General features: G+C 37.2%; 2 protein-coding genes across 3 annotated transcripts in view; both read left to right on the top strand.

Annotated features, from left to right (window-relative positions):
• Positions 1-2,597: 2,597 nt before the first annotated feature.
• On the top strand, positions 2,598-18,444 carry LOC148658464 (stomatin-like). Its single transcript, XM_088639693.1, has 7 exons — positions 2,598-2,983; positions 4,518-4,621; positions 6,009-6,081; positions 7,074-7,156; positions 13,039-13,242; positions 15,754-15,888; positions 17,352-18,444. Exons 1-7 carry the CDS (start codon positions 2,887-2,889, stop codon positions 17,541-17,543), a joined length of 888 nt encoding a protein of 295 aa, XP_088495819.1. The 5' UTR covers positions 2,598-2,886; the 3' UTR covers positions 17,544-18,444.
• Positions 18,445-18,757: 313 nt separating this feature from the next.
• Positions 18,758-26,402, top strand: part of lipib (lipase, member Ib) — a 29,317-nt gene continuing 21,672 nt past the window's right edge. For both annotated transcript variants that reach the window (XM_088639695.1, XM_088639694.1), the window contains exon 1: positions 18,758-18,969. The gene's annotated coding sequence lies outside the window, so the exon portion shown is untranslated. The remainder of the gene's footprint in view (positions 18,970-26,402) is intronic.

The following is a 26,402-nucleotide window of genomic DNA, read 5'->3' on the forward strand; positions in this document are numbered from 1 at the left end:
TGAAGCCTTCGTCGAGTGACACCTGAAGAAGGCTTCACAGCCACAATTTTGTGTTGTCTCTCTTCTCTTTTCAGCATGGAATTAACCTATTACTTGTTCCTTTGCAAAATTTCATTAGGTTACTTTAGATTCATACTGTAGCACCACGCGGGGCGCTTTAGCATGAGAACAGCGCCTCGGGGCGGGACTACAGGACTGTTTATACTATAGTAGGGCAGAGGCTGGGAGAAAGCCTCTTCCCTTCGTGTCTGTGTGTTAGTGAAGGTATAGCGCTGTAACCCCTGTCCTTGTGTGTGTACCTTTCCCGGTTCAAGTTCAAGTTAATAAATGTGTTCAACCCTATTCCCTGAGTCCCATGCCTGCTCTATTCCCTACCGAAACCCGAATTCGTTACAATATTGTATGTATTCTAGGTACAACATTTTGACATATATCCTGGTGTCCTGGCCAAATTTCCCATTGGCCTTTACCAATCATCGCCTCCTAATAATCCCCATCTATTATTGGCCTCATCACTCTGTTCTCCTCGTCGTTGATAGCTGATGTGTGGTGAATGTACTGTGCGAATTATGGCTGCTGTCGCATCATCCTGGTCAGAAACTGACCTGATCAAAGTCACTAACAATCTTCTAATAGCTTCTGATTCTGGTTCTCTTTCTAAACTCATCCTTCTTGATCTCAGTGCTGCTTTTGACACTGGTGACCATAACATCTTACTTTCTTGTCTTGAGACTGTGTTTGGAGTTTCTGACACTGCTCTCAAATGGTTCAAATCTTACTTCACTGATCGCTGTCACTTTGTCTCTCTCAATGGGTACAGGTCTGAAATTGGTCTTGTTAAGTCTGGTGTTCCTCAGGGCTCAATACTGGACCCCTTGCTCTTCAGCATTTACATGTTTCCACTTGGTCAGCTTTTAAGATCACATGGCCTCAGCTTTCATTTTTACGCTGACGATACTCAAATATACATCCATACCAAGCCTGACACTGATTTGGCTGTCTCTATTCTATCTAATTGCATCTCTGACATAAAAATTTGGATGACTCAAAACTTCCTTCATCTTAACTGCGACAAGACCGAAGACTACGCCCTATGCTATCACTAACTGTGGCTGAAAAGCTGATCAACACATTTGTGTTCTCTCGAATTGACTACTGTAATGCTCTACTTGCTTGGGTATCTAAATCTACTCCGAACAAATTGCAGTATGTCCAAAATTCAGCAGCCAGAATCCTGACCAGGTCTAGTGCAAGTGTTCACATTACTCCTATCCTGGAGTCCTTGCACTGGCTTTTGGTCAAATTTCGTGTAGACTTTAAACACCTCATGCTCACCTATAAGGCTCTGCATGGCTTGGCACCTCAGTACCTGTCTGAACTATTATCACCCTACTCCACACCTCGCAACCTTCGCTCTTCTAATTCTCCTCTCCTTACTGTCCCCCAAGCCCATCTACATTGTATGGGTGACAGGGCCTTCTCCTGTTATGCCCCCAAGCTCTGGAACTCTCTCCCCAAGGATATCAGAGAGTCACCTTCTCTAAACTCCTTCAAATCCAGACTTAAAACCCTCTTCTTCAGAAAAGCCTTTACTTAACTGGTTTCATTCTTCACCCCTTTCTTAGTACCACCATCCAAGGTCTCCTCTTTATATTGTAATTGTGTTTTATCTTGTGTATTCTTCTTATTTATTGTTGTTGTCACCTGTTTAGCGCTTTGAGAAGCCACCTTTAAAGGCGCTATATAAAATAACATTTTTTATTATTATTATCCAGGTGGATCCTGCACATAGGTGGTGGTGGAGGGGAGTCCCCATTACCTGTAAAGCACTTTGAGAGGAGTGTCCAGAAAAGAAGAAGAAGAAGAAGAAGAAGAAGAAGAAGAAGAAGAAGAAGAAGAAGAAGAAGAGCTTACACTTATATAGCGCTTTTCTGGACAAAGCGCTTTACAGGCAATGGGGACTGCCCTTCACCACCACCACCAATGTGCAGCATCCACCTGGAAAAGCGCTATATACATTAAGTACAAGGAATTAGTATTATTATTGCAGTGTATTTTGTACACGGAATATTAATTACTACACGTACTTAATAGTACAAAGCTTTGAAGTATTGCCAAGTGTACTTAGTTTACTGAATGAACGTGATTAAACGCGTTATGTTCCTCGTACTGTCATTTTTTGTACTGGGACAGACGATATGAAATGAATTTGGTAGTACAAGGCTTTAAATAAAAGCGGTATTATCATGTTTTCCTTAGCTTACTTCGCCCATTTTGAGTCGAACCTGCTCAGCATGAATGAACACAATGTGGCACGACTTTTGTGCAGGGATACACGAGATGAAATTCAATTTCATCAAAGTGCGAGCAGAGAATGAAAAAATATTTTAAAAATTATCCGCCGACATACACAGAGCCATTGGAAAAGAAACATCAACAACCGAAAGCGTTTCGCCCCTGAGCCGAGTAACCCGAGAGTGACGTCACGCGAGGGCGTACCATTACCATTTTTATAATGTCGCCCCCCCGAATCCTCGGCCTCTTTAAGTCCACACTTGCGCTACGTCACAGAAGTGAGGACTTGGAGGAAGGGCTTAGGGTTAGTGTGACAACTGGGACACAGCCAGAGACTCGCGGCTGCAAGCGCAGAGTGAGGCCTGAAAGCCGATGCTTTGTAATGGTTAATGTTCTCATGTTACTAGGCAGCAACATACCTTTGTTTTCTTTTGTAGCTTGTGCTCTCTGAGGCGTGGCTGCCACAGACAGGGTAGCTATGGGCACCTGGCCCATTCCTTTCCTAGAACACATTACAGTTCTTTGGAGAACAGTCAGAGTCAAGGTAACAGAAAGGTAACCCATTATTTTAGTAGGAAAATAAATTTGTTCATGTCAGTCAATAAAGTGGAACCTGAAATGGAAAAGCAACACTCAAGAAACATAGAAGCTGCAGACAACGGGAGAGCAAGGGTGGAAAATTATGAAGGTAATTTCTTCCATAAAATGTGAACACATATATTAATGCTATTGAAGACTAATGGAGCAAAAGCAAGAGAACCTTGTTTGTTTCATGACAAAGTAAACACCTCTGACTGAATCCTAGGTGGGTGCAGACCTTCCTGCCTTACCTGAGGTGTTCTCACTGCACCCAGTGTCTGCAACTCATAACCACAATTATAAATTGATTTATTTGTTAAGAAAAAACATTTCTGCTTTGTAAATCCGACAATGTTACCGTACAGTTCAGGATGATTTGAAAAAGTAATTTAAGTGTTGATTTCAGCCTTAAATGTTAAATCCTACTTGATTTTGATCTATTAATAGCAGCTCCTAAAATAATCAACCGTAGCGCACATCACACATTAAAACAAAACTTAATGAATGTACTGTATAATGAATATGTTCAAATTTGTTAGCAACACATGAAAATAATCTTACAGCACAGAAGAGAGCTTTTGAACCAAAAAACAATGCTTTTTTTCAGTCACTTCTTTGAGCTCAGATGCAAAATGATCTCATCAAAGCCAGACATTCATGAAGGATATTTCAACATTAGAGAATTTTTTTTCAATGGGCTAGTGGCCAGGATGAGAGGATAAACTATGGTGTAAAAATTGAAAGTCTGGTTGTACATAACAGCATTAACATTATAACAATAGGCATAGATAATGATTTGAACAAGTACAGGTTTATTACACCATGAAAGGAAAAGAAAAGAGACACAGCGTTTCACAGCTTGACACCTGAAGAAGGCTCCACGACGAAATTGTTGTCTTTTCTTTTTCTTTCAGGGTGGAATAAACCTTTTTGCAGCCTACACATGCTGATGCAGCTACTGTACCTACTTGAACTTCTGTAGATAATCATTGGTTGCACATAATTATTAATTGTACAGTATAAAAATGTAGATATAACATCTGCATCAGGTGCAGTGAACAACAATAAAAGTACTGAAGTCAAAGAAAAACTGACCACTTACAAACCTTTTTTCTGCTGCAATACAAGTGCAGTGGCTTTCACGAGACAAGCAGTGTGAAAATGTATGGTTGGATTATTTAGAAAAAAAACCCAAAATTACAGTTACTGTATGATAAGATCTTCAGAATTAGTACATTTACTGTAATTATAAAGACTCCAATAACTGGCAACATTGAGAGAGCAAATCTGATTCCCTTATTTAACTTATTTCAATAAACCGCTGGTCATTTCTATTGTGTCTATGAACCATTTAAGCTTATCTTACTTTTGTTTATTGATTGCAGACACAAGAGATGATCAAGATTGAAAGACTGCACATTTTAGAATTATAGAAATCTGTCAGTAAGTCAATAAATAAGCCAGTGATTAAGGCATTGTATATGGGAAATTGAGTACAGAAAATTCCATTCCACATTTTCGATGTGTTGAAAATTGCAATTCAAATATGTTGCTTAGTGATCTAAGCTTGAAGAACATAGATAAATGAGGTGTAGAAGAACTGTGCTATAATATTTGTCTTAACATGATTTTACTGTATGCAGATGGTGGAGCAGGTGGTGTTGGTTGCTGTGGAATAATCCTGATAGCCTGTTCTTTTCTTTTAATTATCCTGACTTTTCCAATTTCGATCTGGCTTTGCATAAAGGTAAGTGCAGCCTGATCATGTCAAAACCTTGCAATGCCCAGGAACAAAATCTATACTGTAGTGCTTTGCAAAGATTATGAGAAAATACAGTTTTATCATTGATGTTCTTATTCTGAATATTATGAGGAATACAGTTTGCAGTTTGTTCTTATTACACTTTTAAGATAAGTTATTGTTATACATAGTATGGAAAAAGTGCTAGATTTACTGTAGTCCTTTCAGCATTCACAGGTTCATTTTGTAGATACTGTAAATAGAATAATTAGTATAGGGTGACGCCATTACAAAATGAGAACATCTGCCACGGTTCCCAGGTCTACAGTACCTCACAACACTGTTGTTATGGAAATATGTTTTGTTGTTTTAATGTACTATGTTTTGTCCAGTCTTCTTAATTAACATTATTGTTCCCTTATTTAAACAACCCTTATCTGGTTGTGAACAAAGATAGATGTAGATAATTTTATTAAAGTATTAAAACACCCAGAATGTATTAGTATATTTTAAAATTACTTCAACTTAAATTACTTATTTTAAATTACCTAAAACACTGTAAATTAATAATAACAGTCTAATTAAATAATATGTAATGCTATTTTTATTTGTTGACCCAGCAATGATTTCTTTTAGACAGCTTTTTGAGAAACTGTTCATCATGTTCAAGGAAAAGATGAGATGTTGAAACTAGTGGGTTCTTGGTAGAGCACTGAATTCAGGTGTGAACCTGAATTTGTAGTGATATTAAAAAGAGTGAAAGATGGTTAACCAGGATAATTCTTCATGTGGAAAGACACTTGACAATTCAACCTAAAGAAACCTTTTAGCCTGAAATATAGACCTGTGGCTGTGAGTGACTACCATAGTCTGTCTGGTGAAAGGAAATTGATTAAGCTTGCTCAGTGAAAAGAATTTCACAGTGTACTGGAGGGTTTTCCTTACACAAAGAAGTATGTGCTTTTGATATAATTATCAAACCACGTGGTGTTAAACTGGAAGCCAAATGAAGCAGAGGGGCCTCCAAAGCCACCTTTCATGTCTAATGTTGTGACATTAAACATGAAAAACATGCTTTTCTCAATCAATTTAAACACTTCTTAATGTTCCAACAGAAGGCCTCCAATGACAAATCTACATCCTTAACAATGAATGGGTATAATTCCAGCAATTAATCGTGTTCAAGTTTAAAAATTAAATCTGCTCATTTGGTTTGATGAATAAAAGCTAAAACCTGGATTATGCATGGATGGCAAAGACAAATGTGACTGCACTTAATTCCCTCCTCTGAGGTTGGGCTTTGGGTTAGGAGTATGTTCATAGGATGTTCAAGTCTATAAAGGGAAGCTTGAAGATGAGAAAATATTGACAACAGCTTTTTCTTTCTGGCCAGATTGTGGCAGAGTATGAGAGAGCTGTCATCTTTCGACTTGGGAGGATAAGCAAAGGAGGAGCCAAAGGACCTGGTATATACTGCATAATTTATTATCTCTTCCTTTCTGAAGAACGCCACATTTTGTTTCTATGTGGACAGTATTGGAAGTCATTTTGACTCCTCAGTAAAGCAGGTTCAACTTTGATTAGCCAAAGTGCTGTCAACTCTGAAGTGGAGGACCCACATGTTGTAACTATGAGGATTTAAATCAGGGACTTTTATTCACTGTTGGAATTACTGTGTGGAAGATTTGACTTCATAAAGATTCAGGCAATATCACTGGTTGCTATGGATTAATACTTTTGTCTGCCTGGGTTTTGATTTAATACGATGAATTAATTAATAAAATAATTAATTAATGTGATGAATTTTCTGTAATCCCACAGAACATTTTTAATGCATCTACCTAATTCCCTTTAATTAAGATACTACAGGAAGATATCCCCTGTTCACCACTGTTACTTTTAATGGATGACAATTCAGCTTTGAAATTGTCTATCTTGCAAAAATACATATGGTTCACAGTTACTACAACTGCCAAAAAATGATAACACTACATTGGCTGAACATTGTATAGCTTGAGCTCCAGAGCTCGAGTGTTGCTATTGTGGGCCTGTGTAGCATCATTAGTCAGCTAATGAATCCAGGAATCCCAAAGTGGTGATGCATATTTTAGTTTTGTGGTGCTGGGGTATCCTGGGTTTATGATGCAGCAGCTACCCCAGAGACTTGCTGGGTACCTGTGAATCTGCAGTGTTGCTAGTTTAGGATGCATCACTGTGTTCCTGGTGTAGCAGGGGCATCTTGCTGAATACTGTTATCCTCCTGCCCCGTCCATGTTGCTGCAATTAAAATGGACAGGCCAAGACAAACAACTATTAGAAATTAAAAATTGGGAGGGTATAAATTAATTCTGTGTTTTTAAAAGGTAATCTGAAGTTACACTACACTAAAGCAGTTTCCTGGCATACAGAATATTTTACAAGTTAGATTTAATTTCATTGAAATCTTTTTTTTTGGCAGGAATGTTCTGGATCATCCCCTGTGTGGACACATTCCGTCGAGTTGATTTGAGGACAGTATCATTCAATATCCCTCCACAGGAAGTAAGCATAACCAATATTCAGAAGCTGTAGAATAAGATATTTTATATAGGAACAACCAAGGGTTTATGATTGTTGTTTGAAAGAAGGAATTCAAATGACAGTTGTCTAGACACAGTCTCAGACCAAGAGATTCTGGACTTAATAATAATAATAATAATAATAATTGCTTACACTTATATAGCGCTTTTCTGGACACTCCACTCAAAGCACTTTACAGGTAATGGGGTCTCCCCTCCACCACCACCATGTGCAGCATCCACCTGGGTGATGCGACAGCAGCCATAGTGCACCAGAACGCTCACCACACATCAGCTATCAGTGGGGAGGAGAGCAGAGTAATGTAGCCAATTCATAGATGGGGATTATTAGGAGGCCATGATTGGTAAGGGCCAACGGGAAATTTGGGATTTTTAATGACCACAGAGAGTCAGGACCTCGGTTTTATGTCTCATCCGAAGGATGTCCCCATCACTATACTAGGGCATTAGGACCCATGTGGACCACAGGGTGAGTCTTGACTTGACCTCAGAGAACAGCAGGGTCCAACAGTGACACCTTACAGAAGGGAAAATAAAGAAGATAACAATAGCAGATTGTAATGATGGAGATGTGAGGGGAGATCTTGGGATGGCCTTGAAAGGAGCTGATAATGATGATACTGTATGTGTACCTTAGCAATATCCTCAGCTTTTATACTCTCCTGGATGATCATCTTCCTAATAATCTTTGAACTTTGGCCTTGAACTATCTTTATTCAGCTCTAAACCTGCAAACATACAAATTGCATTTGTTTTTTTATCGGAGGTGTTTGTGGTCTCTTAGGATTGAGTCGAGTAGTTCTTGCAGTAAAAGTCAAACAATAATAATATTTTGCTCTTGTTTTCCTGCCATATCTGACCCATTGTTATTTTAGTGTGTTCCGCTTTACAGTGTGTGTCACACTTGGGTCAGCCCACACTGGGGCTCATCGACCAGCCAGCTGCTGCCCTTCCTCATTAGCCCCCGGTTAATCTTGCCAACAGGATTATTTAAATCTTTTCCGTTTGCATTTGGCTCTTTGACATTGAGTCTGTTCACCAGCTTTCAGTGCTTCAGTCTTTCTTTTCAGTTCTTCCTGTTTTCTGACTTTCTGCCTGCATTCTTTACCTAGATTTTGGATTTTCCCTTCGGCCTGAGATTATGTTCTGATTATCTGTTACCAAACTCTGCACTTTGCGTTTTGCACTTTGCACTTTGACCAGGAGCCTGTTTAATCCCTTAATCAGTGTTCTGTGCTTGCAAACTGAGCTTGGCCTGTTCTAGCTACTGCAGGCTTCCCTGTCTGCTTTATTTGCAACTTACTCTTCAATTGCCTGTCATTCATCCCAGCTGCCTGATTACTTACGCGACACACAGCCAGGTCATCACAGTGTGTCAGTCAGAGCATAACAAAGGTTGCAAACAGGAGGGGGGCGATTACTTGATTGAACAAGTTGAAAGGGAAATTAAAATTTCATTCAGCTGTTTCTTAAAGATGTCCAGAGATTTAGCTTTAACCACCTGGCTAGGTGGTTACCCACAACTCTTTGTGCATAGAGTGTTTCCTCTTCTCCATCCTAAATATTTGTGTTTAGATTCCCACTGTGACCCTTTCCTTAGTTACTGTGACCTTCCAATGCTTACCTTTCAGTACTGAATGTATACTGACTGCATACACCCCTGGGTTAGCCCTATGTTTCCATAGGATCTTATATATGGAATTTCTTAACTGATGGTTCAGAAGGATTAACAACAAAACCACTTAGCCCTAGCTGTAATAACCATAGTTTGTGTCATTTCTTGAAAGATACTGTATATAATCACCTATCTCTTGATTTATGAGCTTAATGCATTCCTGAAAAAAAAATCCTCATATAAAAAAAACTCATAAATTAAATACTTAATTACCATTAATTAATATGGGGGAAAATTGTAATGCTTTCCTGACCCCCATAACCTCCACACATTTTTACCTGTAAATGCTCCAAATACACCCCACAATATTTACAAGCACAAATTCATTATTAAGTGCTGTTTGAACATTTGCTATTAACAGTTATGCGATGAATGGTAGGTGTAAAAACACTCACATAAACAAAGACAAACTGCTAATTATCATAAATAGTACTTTTAGAAACAATAACTTAAATCAATGTTAAACTGTAATATCCCATGTACAGTGTGCCATAATTTATAAAATAAACAACATACAAGCATAAATAACATATATATTCTTGAAGCTTGCAGCCTTATCGAGTTGTATCAATATGTATCGAGTTGTATGTCCGTTATTTGAATTGAATTACAATTTGTATTAATTGTAATTGCTCGTATAACTGAATTCTCATAAATTGAGGTCTCATAAATCAAGGGATAGATGTATATACTGTATACAGTATAATACACAAATCTCTCTTTTTCACACTTCATCTCACATTTATCCCTACTCCCCCCTCTCCATCATGACAGCTCCTCCCTCTATATAGTACCGGAATGAAATTAATCTCCTTTTTGTGAAGAGATGTAGATCCCACACCCTATCCGTAATTCATTTGTAATTTCTCATCAGAAAGTGTAACAAATTTTAAACACATTCAAAACATAGCACCACATCACTCCTATCTGCCCAATTAGTTGTGCCCCTTAAAGTGACACAGTTTCCTGTTCATTAGCCAGTTCTTGATCCATGTGCTACATTCACTACACGTTCAGCTTGAGAATCTTCCTTAAATGAAAGACTTTATCAATAGCTTTCTAGAAATCTAAGTTTATGCTTTTGTTTACTATCCTTGCTACTTGCTTTATAAGTCCTAGCATGATGGTTTAACAAAACCTCCCTCTTCTTAATCCATGTTGACTGGCTCTTAAAAAACATTGTATTAATCTTATTGTTTTAAACATCTTATAATTTAGCTCAAAATGCCATTTCCAATTGTTTACCTGTTAATTAATTAAGACTAATTGTTCTATAGTTGTTCTGGTTCAGTTTGTTCCTGCTTTTTTATAAACTTGTGATACATTTCCAAGTCCCCAAGCTGTGGTTGGTACTGTTCCTATTGTACATGTATGTGAAATATCCTAGATATGGGTGTATGAGTAACATCCCTAGTTTAATGGGATAAAACCATTTGGATCCAGTGATTTAACGTTTTAGCTGCCCCGTCCCCTGTAGAACCTCATTGTCAGTTATGTAATCTTCTATTGGAAAAACCTTTGTGTAATATTAATTTAGTCTGTTACTCTATCTTTATCATTTTCTATTTTAACACCTTTTTATTAAAATAATTTACTCTCTACAATAACAATGTTTTACTGTTGTAATACTGAAAACATACATTATTTTTTGCCTCTGAAATAACAATATACAATACTCTTTTTTGTCTCCCTCTTAGCAATTCTTATATGTTTTTCCAGCTCAGTAAATTATTTTGTGTTTTCTGTTTTGAATCTTGGGGTCTTTTATGTAGCCTGTAAAGCTCTCATACTTAGTAAACCATTTAGGCCATATGTCCCTAGATTTGGACTTCATTTTCTAAAAAGTAGGTACTGAAGATGTACTGTAGCAATAGCTATTTCTTTCATTTTACCAATGTTCCCAAATCTTGAGGCTCAACACAGTGTAAAGGGGGGTTTAGTATTCAAGCCCTTGAGTTTTTGGTCCTAACATGGAACAAATGTACTTCAGTGATAAACCCTCATAGAAATGAGCCCCTGAAAAAATGTAACTGAAACTAGACACAGAAGAATTGAGTTTCAACAGATAGGTGCTGGTTTAATTTCTTTAAAATGAGAGAATGATTAACTATTATGTAAACAAATTATAGTTAGGTAGGTATAGCAGGTGGAGTTGTTGACCCAGTTGAAAACCTAACTTGGAATAACTTTAACGAACAGTTTGAACTCAACATTACCTTACAGTTCTAAAACCTACTGTACTAAAGACAGATGTTTTCTGTTGTTAGTGTGGACGAAATTAAAATGTCACTTTCAAGCAGGGAATGCCAGTATCAACTGAGAGTATGCTCCCATTGCTCCCAGACAAATTTAGATTTTTAATAAGATCAATCTCAATTATAGCAAATTAGCCCAGGTGTTTCCACTAAAAATTAAAAAAGTGAGCCATATGAGCTTGTGTCCTTTGTATAATGTATACATCTCTATGGGTCACAGTCTGAGAAGTGCTGGAGTAGGCCACCCTGAGCCAGTGAGAAGTACTGTATCATATGTCTGTATATATATATAAAGTTCAGGTGGGTAGCTGCGTCAGCATGCGTAGGCTGCAAAGGAACAAGTAATAGGTTTATTCCATGCTGAAAAAAAGAAGAAAGAGAACACAACGTTTCGGCCGTGGAGCCTTCTTCAGGTGTCAAATTTGTTTAAAATTTGTTTAAAAAATGCATTATTTGTCATTCCGGAAATGGGACATCAGACGTTATTAGAGTGTTACCTTTTGTAAAAAAAATAGTAGAGGTTGCAAACTGAGTGTGAACAAGTCCGATTCGGGAGAGATGTTATACTCCCCTCATATCACTTCTTCTTCTTCTTCTTTTTCACAGCCTTAGTCCCAGACTGTCCTGGGGTCAGCTGCTTTGGTTGCTCTTCTCCACTTGTCTCTGTTGAGCACATCTTCCTCACTCACTTCACATACCTCCATATCTTTTCTCACACAATCTCTCCATCTCTTTCTAGGCCTGCCTCTTCCTCTGTTACCTTCCACCTCAAATTCCATTACCCTCTTTGTTACTTCCTCAACGTCCCTCCTCATGATATGTCCATACCACCGTAACCTCGCCTCTCCTCAACCACATCCACCACCCTACATCGTCTACGGATTTCTTCATTTCTGATCTTATCCTTCATTGAAATCTGCAGAATCCATCTCAACATCCTCATTTCAGTTCTTCTCATCAAGTTCTCTTCCCTCTTTCCAACTGCCAAGCATTCAGCTCCATATAGTAGTACAGGTCTAATCCAGTTATTATTCCAGTTATTTCTCTCCACTTGTTCCATCCAGCTTTCACTCTTTGTTTTACTGCCTCCAGTGTTTCTCCTCCCTTTACCAGTTTTGATCCAAGGTATTTAAAGCCATCAACTTGTTTCAGTTTTCCTCCATTTGTCTCCTCAACATTGGTCATAGTATCTCCTCTTCTCTCCATTACCATTATTTCAGATTTTTCTGCATTCATTTTCAGTCCACCCTTTTCCAGACTCCTCTGCCATTTGAACACTCCTCTCAAATCACAAAGATCTTTTTTGATTTAGGTCCCTAAACCTGTTTGTGCATACCAATCCCCTGCAATTAGAAATATTTCATTTTGGTTTTCTTTGAACTCTTTCTAAAGCTGTAATATACTTTTTTGGTAGAGAGACCAAATCTAAACACAGTACTATGAGAGAGGTCTTAGAAGTGCATAGTAAAACTTAAACATAACTTGTTCATGTGATATTTAATCCGATGTGTGTCTGCCTACTGCTGATCTGGTCTTAATTTCTGTCTTTCATCACAAGATTTAAGTAGTTTTCTAAAAATATTTGAATCTATAATCCTGTAAAGATTATCAGTTAAAATGCCTTTTTCTCATCGCTTCACTCTTCTAATTTTGCTTTAACTACCATTATTGTTAAACCAGTTTTAGGCACATCATTCTTAAGTTTATTTCACAAAGTAATTCTGTAGCTTTGTAATATTTAATAAATTGAAGAATATGTACCATATAGGGACATGCAACATTATAACATATTGATAATATTTTTTATTATTAGAAATATTACACAGCTGGGGTGGTCCTTTAGTAAGGAATGTAGTACTACAACAAAACTAAAATATCATTTAATCCTTCCCCTGTTTTTTTATTTATTCACAGGTTTTAACGAGAGACTCTGTGACAATCATGGTGGATGCTGTTGTGTACTATCGTATCTTCAACCCCTCAATTGCCATCACGAAGGTAGAGAATGCAGACCAGGCTACCAAGATGCTTGCTCAGACAACGCTGAGGAACATGCTGGGGACAAAGAACCTTTCTGAGATACTGACTGACCGAGAGGAGATGGCAGATCAGATGGAGGTGAGGAATTTTCCTCACAAACCAATCTTTTCTTCACAAACCAGTTTTTTATTTATTAAAACTTTTCTGAACCAGAACAATAAAACAACCCCCCACACACACACAGTTTTGATATATATACTGTGTAATACGAAATTCAATGCATCAGCATCACTGACCCAATTTATTATTTATATAATTTTATAATTTACTAAAGAGCAACTTTTTTCATTTTTAATAGGGTTGTTTTCAATATGGTGGCATCAGACAATATATGTTGTTGAGCATGCTCTAGAAAAGCCAACCCAATTCAGTAATTTTACTAAAATGTGTTTTGTTCACCTCTGAGGCAAATATAGTAGAATTATCTTTCATAAAGCTTTTTACATAATGATGTATACTGTAAGTACAGATCTGTAGACGTAAGAATGGTGATCTGATTGCAACATAGGTACTGTTTCTTTACTTCGCACCACAGAAAAAACAGCTGGAGAAAAAACATTTCTGTAGTATGGTTAACATCAGGTGAAACTATGGCTAAATGGTTATAAACACCATATTTTCCATCAGTCCTACTGTACATTAGACATAAATTTCTTATGAACATATGGAAAATGTGAAGGGGTATAAACTGAAATGGAGTGTTTTTGTCTGTAAGGTTTTCCCCAGGTCATCACCTATAACTATATAAAATGACAGTGATAGAAATATACCTTAATTTTGCTCTTTAACTTCACACTTGGCTCTGCAGCATCCCTGAGAACTAAAGGAAGAGGGAGAATAATCCCAGAACAAGCAACATTTCTAACCCCACAACAGAATTAAAACTCGAATGTCCCCTCCATACAATACATGCAAAAACAGCAGAGCAAAATGTAAGACAGAACGACAGAGAACAATAAAGTCACATACTGTATAGTCAAATAAACTGCTAATCCTTTCAGTCAACAGCCATCAGGAAAATAAAAGAAGAAAAATGAATCTCACTTTTCCAGACTCCTAAAAATATTCTGGATACATAAACAAAATTAAGAACTTGCTTGTAAAAACATTTAATCATTATCAGAAGAAATACAAGGGGTCTTTGGATAAATTTTTTTTATTGGATTAAAGATTTTTATTATGATTTTTTAAATTAAGAGTGAGATTTTCAGTGAGAAGTCAGTTTCCAATTGCAATTACCTTATGTGAAAAGGTCTTTAGAAATGAATACTGTAATTCCATGTATAGTCACCAGAGGGCCACAAAGCCATATCTAGTAAACAAGTTAACGAGATAATTTTGTTGGAATGTCCGACAGGTTGAAAGAGCTGAACTTTTTTAGTCTTGGACAGAGAGGACTAGGAGGGGTCTAATTCAAGTACAGTATTCAAAATCTTAAAAGGCATTAACAAAGTAAACCCAGCTGATTTCTTGCAAATGAAAAATGAAGTGAAACATGAACCAGAGAAAAATATGGAACCAATGTGGAAGTGCATTTACAACCAAGAACTGGTGGCAATTCTTTACATAGTAAGCTGTGGAATACAAAACAAGCTACCTAGCCATGTTGTTGAAGCCCATGCTTTTATGTTTCTTCAAGAAGGATGAGTTCCTTGGATCAATATGATACTGTACCCCAGTATCAAATAATATCAAACAGTCCAGACAGGCCTAATGGCCTTGTTTTATTTGTATCCTTATTTATGTTTTTATGTTCTTGTTCCCCAGGGATCTTCACATAATGAATTAGGGAAATGAGATGACCCATGTGGGAATTGCAATAAAACACAGTTGTCTTGGATCTAATGGACCAACACAGAAGTGTAGCTCTCTTCCTGAGAGGGGGCTGTTTATTTTAGACTCAATGGTGAAGAGTAGGTGGTGACCTCTCTCCTAATAATGGTATTTTTTAATAGCACAGTAAATATATTACTTAGTTTTCTAATAGCAGTGGCTTGAAATAGCACAGTGAAAAATATTTTTTCCTTTAACATTTTTAAAGTAGAATTTCAGACAATAACTTTTAGGCTTGCTCTACAAGCCACAAAAGGGCAACTTTAAAAGAACATTTAGAAATCAGTGCTTGCCTGGTAGAAAGAGAGAAATCTTGGCACACACATTACCAAAAATAAGAGTTCTACTCCATGGAACTAAAACTCAGTGATAACTAAGGAAGACAGTAGAGAATATTATTATATTATATTATATTATATTATATATAACAATTAACAAAGGTGCATAGGGAGTCTTAAGAGATCTTTTGAGTAACATAAGAGGTAAAGCACTAACAGCCTCTAAGAGAGTCAGATTTTCATTTTCTCACCTCTCTCCTGCAGAGCGCTAATGCAGAGTGGGGGAAACACTTCTGTTCTGGTTCTTTGCATCCAGACAGTTTTACCTCTTGAGCTAAACAGTGTGTTGTGTCCCTAATGTCCTAAGGATGATGTATGGACATCCACACAGGCCACATTGGTTCTGGAATGAACAGAAACAAAGCCTTCAGCAGACATAACAGCTGTCACTTCCATCTTCCTGTCCTTTCTTTTGCAGCATGTGCTGTATGATGCATCAAAGGACTGGGGCATCAAGGTGGAAAGAGTGGAGCTCAAGGATGTCAAACTCCCAATGTCACTGCAGAGAGCTATGGCTGCTGAAGCAGAGGCTTCTCGGGAGGCCCGTGCAAAAGTAACGTATTCTTCTTCCTTTTTTTATATTGGTTGTCTCATTTTTCAATATGCTACAGAGTGAGTAGTATATAATAATCAGAAAATATACTACTTTAGAGAAATACATTTTGGCCTGGCATCCCAATCAGGATGGAAAGTCAATTCATGTAATCAAATTCATGTATTCAAACCCCCCTCAACGTGTTTTTGTAACGTATTTGATTACTAGATGTAAAATGTATTGATGTATTAATAGATCTATTAATCTATTAATAGATTCTGTCTTCTATTAATAGTATTAATAGACGACAGAACAGTGGCACAGAGGTTAGCATCACAGTGCTGGGGCCCTGCGTTCAATTCCAGACCTGTGGGGCTGTCTGCGTGGATTTTGTATGTTCTTCCCATGTTTGCATGGGCTTCCCCCAGGTGCTCTGGTGTCCTCCCACAAGTCCAAAGACATACTGGTAGGTTATTTGGCATCTAGAAAATTGGCCCTGGTGTGTGTTTGTGTATGTGTTTGCCCTGTGATGGACTAGCATCCAGGTGTATTCTGCCTTTTGTCTATTCCTTGCTAGGATAGGCTCTGGCTCCCCTTTGACCCCCCATGACCCTGTTTTGGATAAAGGGGTTAGAAGCTGGACAAATAGAGGAAGTATTAATATAATTAATATAAGTGTGGAGTTGTAAGTTAAAAAACCATACTCCCCACCACAAAATGAATCATACTCTGAATCCAAAACCTATTACTACAGTAGGCTTTTGAGATATGTAATACTTTTCTAATGATGTTTTTAAAATCCTTAATAGCATGTTAATAATTTATTTATGACAGTTATAACATTGGTATAAATAAAAGTATGAGGAAACAGGTCCTATTGTTTTGTGCTCATGAAAGTCACAGAAAAATGTGCACTCATAATTTGCAGTTTAATTATTGTTTTGACTCTACCATGGGTGATATTTAGGAAAAAACTACTAGAAATGACTAGTGTTACCTGTTTAAATATTTGCAGATGTGGCAGAAATGATACAAACAAAACATAATTAATGTTAAGTACGGTACCAGTGTCTTTGTATGTCAGTGTACTCAAATATTGTTATTGAGGTGTCGAATATGACACTTAAGGTTCTGGGCTAATGCCTGTGGCATGCCGTTTCTTCAGAAAGACTTGATGAATTGTGTGATGAAAAACAGATGCTGGCTTCTGCTGCTGGGAAAATACAGATTTTAGCCAACAATAGTCAGGAAACCCAATTTAAATGAGTGACTGGAATTGTGTATCAATTTGACATTAAACGCAGAGAGTGGGACTGAATTGAATTGCTTAAACCACTTTACTTTAGTGCCATAATTAAACAAAAACAAGATATTATTTCATGTCAAGGTCCTTAAAATAATATTGATGAAAAGGCACTAAACTGATAGAAACAACATCCTGTATTGGGCCTGGGGAAAAACTAAAAAGATCCTCCTTGCAGGTCATCGCAGCAGAAGGGGAGATGAATGCATCCCGTGCACTGAAGGAAGCTGCCTTAGTCATGTCTGAGGCTCCTTCTGCCCTGCAGCTTCGCTACCTGCAGACTCTGTCAGAGATCGCCTCTGAGAGGAACTCCACCATCCTGTTTCCCATTCCCATTGACTTCATGTCCTCATTTATGAAGCAGAAATAAGCATCACCCCCCAAGACAGCCTGGCCTGGCCCTCACGCAACTCTGTTAAGAGTAAAGGGGTTAATTGTACTATGTTTTCCGATTAAAAAGAGCACTTCGACCATGCTTATCTTATTGATTGAAAACTCTCGGCTATCCAACTTCTGCACTTTGACAGTTCATCTCAGAATCCTAGGACTCTTTTGCAAAAAAATCCTTTCGTCCGTCTTCAATTCTCTCCACTTAAATTTCACCACTGATGAAATAGTCTTTACAGAGAGGCTGATGGGTCTCTAGAATAAGCTGATTTCCTAAAATCTTCAAGAGAGAACTGCGTGAAATATTGGAATCAATAAGTGACAAGCAACCAACCGAGCATTATGGATATATTGGGCTCCTCTTGTTTATAACCATTCTAAGGGTCCTCGGCTCCTACATTTGACCTGAGCTGGAAGTGATGGTTTGGGTTGACACTGTAAAACTTTATCATATATTGATTTGACTTTTATGTGGAGAAATATATAATATATAATACAATATAATAAGTGTTTTTATCACTTGGGAACATAACTATTTACTATAAAGTACTGGTATTTTTTAAACATTATAGTACAATGTATTTTTAGAAAAAGTATAGCTTTTTTGCTATTTTTTAAAGAAATATTGATATTAAACCATGAGTTAATTTTTGTTGTTGGGGAAGATTAATAATTATTAATGTCTGTCACTGAAGACCCACAAAAGAAACATTTCTGTAAATTTTATTTAAGAGTCTACTGTATCTCTAAAACTACCTCAGAGTAAAAGGATGTGAACCATACTTTTTGAGAAGCGAAAAAAATACTTGTGTATAGCAGTAGAAAATAATATCATGTTACCGTACATACAGATGAACAGAAACTCAATAAAGACATTCATTTAATTGTGTGTAATAGAAGTTATTTGACAAACTGGCAATACTTGTACAGTATATAAGATTTTTATAGTTTTGTAAAAACCTGTTTTATGTATAAAGCTGTTCCCATTATTCTATAGAAGATTCATGCAGGAACTTAAGAGGTGTGTCCGGAGCTTCTACACCAGCAAGAAAAGTTTAACCTGACCGTGTTCTAAACAAACATTGAGTGTGGGTGCAGTTCAGCTCATTCTGCCTCTGTTACTTTTCACCAATGTTGTTGCTGGGGAGGACGCAGGGGTGTGTGTGTGTGTAGGTATGCACAGGGGAGGAGTCAGTAGTTTCAGTTTCACCCACTTCCTTATTTTCAAACTGAGAATCAGTGGTGGGATCTTAACATGCTCCTCGCAAAGACAAGAAAAGTCCTCTGAAGGCACTGGAATCGTGAGAGTTACTTCACAGTACCTTTGTACAGTTTAGTTGTTTGCCTGGAACACATGTTTTGGGGAACACTTTCCTGCCTGGAGTTTCCTGGGTGTTCTATGTTGACAGGTAAGGCTTGCTTAATTCTGTGCAAAACTTCATTTCAATTGCTTCTTCCTTTTTAATCCATGCTTACTCAAATAAATGTCATACACAAGAAGATCTGCGCAACACTAACAACGAAAGGCTAGCTGTAATGACCAGTTATGAATTTTTAATCATGACCAAACTGATTTTTTTTCAGTTCTTTATGAAAATGTGTTAATGATTACAAAAGTGTTTTTAATAAAGATGCTAATATGCTTTGTAGCATATATTAAAATACTTTGAATAAATTTAATGTCATACATTTGGTCCTGGTAGAATTATGGATTCATGATGGGGGATGTATGACAAAATTAATAACTGTCAGACATAGTGAGATGTTTCTTTGGTCAATCTGTCAATGCACTACAATCATGTGTAAATCGTTTCTGTCATTCAGTTGCTAATGATGCCAAACTGTATAGAAACTGCAGAATACAAAATGTGATTTTTGTGTTACTTTAAGCAAATTTGAGCTTACTTTATCAAGGCTTTAAGGTTATTTATCATTTGGCCTCAGGTTACCAGTACACAATACTTACCAGTAGTAGTAGTTTAAATTCTAGTATTATAGTTATATTTAAGTTATGTTTGTAATCCAGGCAAGGCCAGTTACTGTAAACCTACTGCTTTGCCCAGAATTTCAGAATTGCTTAATAAACTAATATGACTTCATTAGAATTGTTTAGTTAAACATTAATCTGTGGTTTCGGGCATTTAAAGAAAAGTTTCTTAGTCAATTTAAAGAGGCCACTGTCCCAGTTCATCTGTGTTGCTCTAGCTGCTAAACACAAAGTAGCATGTCTGTTGAAAATATGTATTTAGATGAAGTGTATTTTCATAAAGCCGATCAGACCTGCCATGTGAAATATGCTGAGGAGACAAGATACACTTACTTAACTACATTAAAATGTAGTGATCATTGACTTCTGGTGTACTGTGTTATTTTTTAATGTTTTTTTGTTTTTAAAATTGCAGTTGACAGCATAATTAGCAGTATGAGCCTGCATTAAAAGTCATGTAAATAATCCTGCACTACAGTGCATTTATAGCACTTGAAGGTATAGCAAGTCACTGTAGCTGTTGGAGGAGAAATACTGTCATGTAATTTGCCAAACTGCTTTATACCATATGGTGTCGCGGGAAGCCGGAGCCTACCCGGCAAGCAACGAGCACAAGGCAGGGTACATCCTGGACAGGGTGCAAGTCTACCGCAGGGCAAGTGCAAGCCTATCATTAGGGCCAGTAGGTAGCCAGTTTAGAGCTGCAGGGTGATATGGCAGCTGGTGAGGGGAAATACTATGTTGTGATATTTCAGTAGATTGTGGTAAGGTGATTAGGGACACCAGTGTCAGAGACTCACATCTGAGAGTGATCATGTCTCAAACTATTCAACTAATCCAGTTTGTCACTTTTCTGTTTTGTTTCAGCTACTGTAGCTCAAGTTCTGACAGGCTGGTAGTTGTGCAGTCTGCGAACTGCCATTATTAAATTTAATTTTCAAATAACGTTTTTTTTTTGCAATCCATTAGTTTATAAATCCAACAAATAAATCCATTTTTATCCTTGTGCTAGTGAGGGATTGTACCTGAGGCCGCATTCTGTGAAACGAGTGTGTACATGTAGTTGCTTAGTACAATATAAAGACAATCTGCTTCCTGTTGCGGCTAGATCCTGTCAGTATGGATCAGTGCTGACATTACTCTGTAATGTTTTTTTGAGTAAAAGGCAGTTGTCATTTGATAGCTTTGCAATTTAATAGCTTGTATAATAGTGAAGAAGTCCACTGTGGGTATTATAGCATGTGAACTGCACATGACATTGTAGAGTGGTTGCACAGGATTTTATGACTGAGCAGCTGTCCGCACACCACTGATCCAATGTGGAAATGACCACAGTGGAGTCATGAATCCCTCTACAAGTACAAACAATGCGCTTCTGATGGGAGAGAAAATTTAATTTAATGGCAACCCATTGAGAACTCCTTGATCTGCAGGTCCTTTTTGGCTGTTCATGGTGGAGATACATGAGACAGTGCTGGTCGCACTGAAGTCTTGTGTGTTGTGTCAAAGACACTATGGCTAAGAGTACAGTATAAACTGTGATGGGCTTGACAACTGCATGTTGTCAATGTGAGAGAAGGTGTGTGATAGAGCATAGCTATTAACATTCATAAAAAAAACTGAAAGTGTAGTTAAGTACAGTAGCTCAAAAGCAGTAGCACTGGAAATCACTGCAGGGATGAAGTGCAGAGAAGACTTTGCACTCTTATATTCTCTTACTCCACTAGAAGCTGTGCTCTGAAATGAAAGCATTCCTGTGCAAACGTAAGTTTCCCTTTACAGATGGAAGCAGCTGTTAAGAATGCACCCGCAGGGTATTCCATTACATTAATGAGTTATCAATAGAGTTATAAACAGCTGTTTTTATTTTGCCTGTTGTGCTAATAATTTTGGTAGAGTCTAGAGAAAAATCTGAATCCACAGCTGTGAAAAATAAGAAAAAAGGCAACAAAAGTGTTGTAGTCTTTGAAAAGAATCTATGAAAAGAACTGCTGGATTCAGAGACATTATCATGTGACTTCATATACTGTACACCAGCCTGCTTTAAACAGGTTTGTATTGTTAGTGTAGGTCTGCATTTTAAGGACTTACATGACTTCATACATTGTATTGAAAATCTAGTCTGACTTCTTATTATGTTGTATATCACCTGGAGAGTTTTAAGATACTCCCATGCAAAACTGACCTCAGGCAAATTCTTTCAGCAACTGATTGTTAAACTGATAAGTACATGAGAATGCTGACAAGTTGTGAAATTCTGGGTGGCAGGCAAATAAATCTAAATTAAAAACAATGTAAATATCCACTTTGAATTCTGCATACATGAAGGTGTTGATTCTGAAGATAGGGAATGCAGGATTACCAAAATGTATTTGTATTTGGTGTATTTTTCCCACTGTGCTATTTTGAGAGGTAATGTATTATCTTTTCCTGCTCTTCTTCTGACAACAAAACCAAAAAAAAATTAAAATGAAATCTACAGAAAAATATCAAATTAACACTACAGAAAAATGTCCTCAGATTCCAGTAAAGACTTTAGGTTACGATATATTGCACATCTGACTTCATTCCTTTGTAATATCGCAACAGTAACAGTATACCCTCCTTCAATTTATGGTTTACTTTATGTTTACATTGTCTATTGTAACTGCACTTTCACAATAGTAGGTATATTAACATTATTGCAACCTATATTCAGAGAAAGTTGTCTCACTAAGATAAATGTATATGTATTTTTTATAGTGTTTCCTGTGACAAACTAGTTTGTTTTAGTTTCAGACTTCAAACATAAAGTCTTACTTTGCTATGATTAAACAAACACACTCATCTGCTCTTTTTTTTCCCTGAGAAAGTGCTGTTATTAAGATTATTTGTAATTTGTTTTGTAATGTCAGATGCAAGCTTGCACTGTCCATGCTTTTCCATTACACAAATACTGTATAAGAGTCTGAAAATCTGACACATTTCAGAGTGTCACTATCTTTCTTTTTTTTATCTTTTCTACTGTAATAGTGAAGTTCTGTTATATTTGACGTACAATACAGCCATTTTTTTGTCTTGATTCATTGCAGAATATGGTGCTTACTTTATCTTCTGTTACTTGGTAGATGTCTTGATCATGAAACAAGAAGAACAAGGTTTATTGTAACAGAGCAGCTGTCTTTGCTCACCTCAGATGTGCAAATGTGTACATTACTCACTTTTCATGTTCGATGTCTCTAATAACTTTTATCAACCAATAAATCTAGATACCACAGACAGGTGTAAGGCAGGTTCCCCACACAAAACAACACTGTTACCACAGTTATATTCAAAGAATCAGAGATGGATCAATGAAGCTATTATAGTACTTTATTAATTCTAAAGTAGGAACAACTTTTCTTTTAATCAGATAGCAGATGAGGAAGTAGAAAAAATATGTCTCATGATTTATTTTACAGAAGTGTATGCTTGAAAAAATATAGCATATACATTGTTGCCCATACAGCAACACCACTGCTGCTAGATCTGACTTGGTACGCACTTCTGGCCACAGCAGTTACAGGGAGATGCCAAAGGTTGCAAAAATGCGTTTCTTTCAGATGAAAACGATGTTTCGACAAATTCTCACCACTGCTATTCCAGGCATACCAAAGTGAATACATTTCTAATACAGTACACTATCAAATGAAAAAGTTAGTCTTCTGCCTTAGTGCTCAGTATAAAAACACAGGCTTACTTAATACAGGGACCTTTTGTAAACAGGTACGAATCAAAGATAATTCAAGTGAAGTGTGACAATTTAACAATGAAACCAATTGAATTGTTAAGGAAAGAAAAATACATATCCAATACAACAAGTGTTTTGTACAATGGGGGTCTAATTTTAGACAACCAGTCTATACCATTTTAAAGTAAGCTTTAAATGGTCAATTATGTGAGACCTAAAAATGTGTTGAATGTTATTGTTCAAGCTGTAGAGTTGAGCTTTTTACTCTGTTGCAGCTAGGCTTACAGGACAGTAAACACAGATGATCAAGGGGGGCCTTCTGGGGAATTACTCTGGTTAATCATAAAGTGATAGGAGAGAGAGACAGGGAAGGAATAGAAGAGAGGAGAAGTGTACCAGATGAGGGGACTTTATTCTGTTTTTGGAGTCTTGGAAAGCCAAAATTGTGATTTTGGTTAAGTAATTAGAATTTTGTTATAGAGAGCTTGCTGTCCTTTATTTTTGGAAAATTCATTTATTGTGGAATGCTAAGAAGATTTTCTCCTAGCTAACAATGTATTTAAGAAAAGGAAGAGAGATTTCCATTCACTTTTGGACATCCTGTGTATAGGAAGTGAAATTGAGCACTAGATTGTATTCTGTTTTTTTTATTTATTTAGGGAACCAGATATTTGAGGTTACAGGGCTAGAATTCTGGGATTTATGGAAAGGTACCTGTATACAATAGGTCTATGAGACACTTTGTTTTGTAAATAGTGTAATAGTTTTTATGTTTTATCTGTGTTACATTGTGTCATTTGTTAATAAATAGTTGTTTGTCCTAATGTGCCTCTGATTTATCACTCTTTTCCCAGAGATGTGTCAGCAAATAAGAAACTTGGATGCCTCAAATTATACCTACTGCTCAGATATATCTTTGGCATTTGGGATTTTCAATAATTAATTTTGATTATTTTCATTCCCACACTCTATTTACCACCACCAAAAAACATAATTGTGACATTATAAAGAAACAAATTTAAACTGTAATTTAAAAAAAAATAAAAAATGTTTATTTTTCCTCTAAATCCAATCTTTTTCTGTGTAATGTTATTTATGCCTCACTACTTTAATGGCATTCATGATGATTTGTAACAGATGCTCTCACATTAGTAAGTCATGCAGAAAACCACCCACCACTTCAAAAAACTATTTTTGATAGCAGCAGCTCTTAATGTGAGACTTCAAATGGAAAGCCTTGTATTTTGTGAACCAATCTTAGATTTTCTAAAAATAGAACACTTTATGTTTTAATAGTAATCATAAATAAACCCTTGCATTTATACTGGTGGTGGTGTAGCACAGTCGGTTAATCTCTAGACTCCGAATAAGTGGGTTTTGGGTTCAAGTCCCCACAGATGCTTTACTCAATTGTAAATTCATTCAGGTGTACTGTGTAAATTGCTGGCAGTAATCTCTGTGATGGACTGGCATCCTATCTGGGGGGGTTAGATGCTCTGCTACTAATAATAATTGTTTACACTTATAGTGCTTATCTGGACACTCCACTCAAAATGCTTTACAGGTAATGGAGACTCCCCTCCTGTGCACCATTCACCTAAATGATGCGATGGCAGCTACAGTATAGTGCGCCAGAACGCTCACCACACATCAGCTATCAGTGGAGGGGAGAACAGAGTGATAAAGTCAGTTCATAGATGGGGATTATTAGGAGGCTATGATTGGTAAAAACCAATGGCAAATTTGGCCAGGATGCTGGGGTAACATTCCTACTCTTTTCGAGAAACACTGTGGAATTTTTATTGACCACAGAGAGTCAGGACTTCAGTTTTACGTCTCATCCGAAGGACGGCACCTTTTTACAGTATAGTTTCCCTGTCACTATACTGGGGCATTAGGACTCACACAGAGGGGTGAGCACTCCCTACTGGCCCCTCTAATATCTCTTCCAGCGTCAACCTAAGTTTTTCCCAGATTTCCCATCCAGGGTCACACGTGCTTAACTTCAGTGGGTTGTCAGTTGTGAGTTGCAGGATGATATGGCTGCTGGCTGGGTACACCCTGGATGGGATGCCAACCCATAGCTGGACATAGACACAGACACAAACATGCACACATTCACACCAGGGCCAGTTTTCCCAGAAGGCAATTAACCTACCATATGTTTTTAGACTGTGGAACTGTGGGAGGAAGCTGGAACCCCTGGAGGGAACCCATGTGAATATGTGGAGACACTGCAAACAAACTCCACACAGATAGCACCACAGGTGCAGAACTGAACCCAGGGCCATAGCATTTCGAGTTACCAATGTTGACCATTGAACCAATGTGCCGAGCACACATGTATTTTTAAAAAAACACCTTAAAAAAAAGGTCACCATGAGTTCCCCTCTCTAAGTTCAATAGAGCCCCTAAAATAAAAACAAATCTGTGTTAAAAGTGCAGCAACACCCCAAGCCTCCACATCCTGTTCCCAGCACAATGGATCTGAATGGTAGAAAGCTCCACAGCCAGGAATTTAAAGGCTCTTAATGCAGCAACAACATCTTTTTAGTTGAGGTTAGGTACAGCTAACCAGACAAGCTGCATCATGAGTCCATGGCTAGAGTCCTCTTCTAGCAAGAGTAACAGCTCAGAGCAATTCATATATATATATATTTGTTTTCAATAGCATACAAAGAGGAAACATGATTTTGAAAGTTAACCGGATATGTATATTTCCAAAATGGGTATAAAGGTATTTACCACAACCCTGGACAAAACATGTATATGAGAGAGAGGTTAAGTAGTGTATGCAGAGCATTTCAGTGGAATTGAAACACGAACATACTGTACTTGCATCGAAAACAGAAAACTGTGCTTTTTCTGGCATTCTATTTTAAACTTGAAAACATCTCTGCAGTGACCAAACCATAATACAAATACAGTCACTACTAACTGAAATACAGGGGCCTAATTATCTTATCTTAATTCTGCTAAAACAAAAAATAAATCAAATACCATATGTTTTAATTGTTGTTGGGTTCAATCATAGAGTTTTAATTTTCTATTCATATTCTTTAATTGAAAAGTTGAAAAATGAAGGGTCAACTCCGACAGATATAATTTCTCATTCAATGCTCATAATGACTCATTATGCTGACAAT

This window comes from Lepisosteus platostomus, chromosome 7 (assembly GCF_059453375.1).
Source record: "Lepisosteus platostomus isolate fLepPlt1 chromosome 7, fLepPlt1.hap1, whole genome shotgun sequence".
In the NCBI taxonomy this organism is placed as follows: Eukaryota; Metazoa; Chordata; class Actinopteri; order Semionotiformes; family Lepisosteidae; genus Lepisosteus; species Lepisosteus platostomus.

Bases quoted from the DNA above. Each gene is read 5' to 3' on its own strand.
- LOC148658464 (XM_088639693.1), top strand. From the start codon at position 2,887: ATGTCAGTCAATAAAGTGGAACCTGAAATGGAAAAGCAACACTCAAGA. The intron at 7,157-13,038 runs GTAAGCATAACC...ATTTATTCACAG, and splicing joins TCAATATCCCTCCACAGGAA to GTTTTAACGAGAGACTCTGT. The intron at 13,243-15,753 runs GTGAGGAATTTT...TTTCTTTTGCAG, and splicing joins AGATGGCAGATCAGATGGAG to CATGTGCTGTATGATGCATC.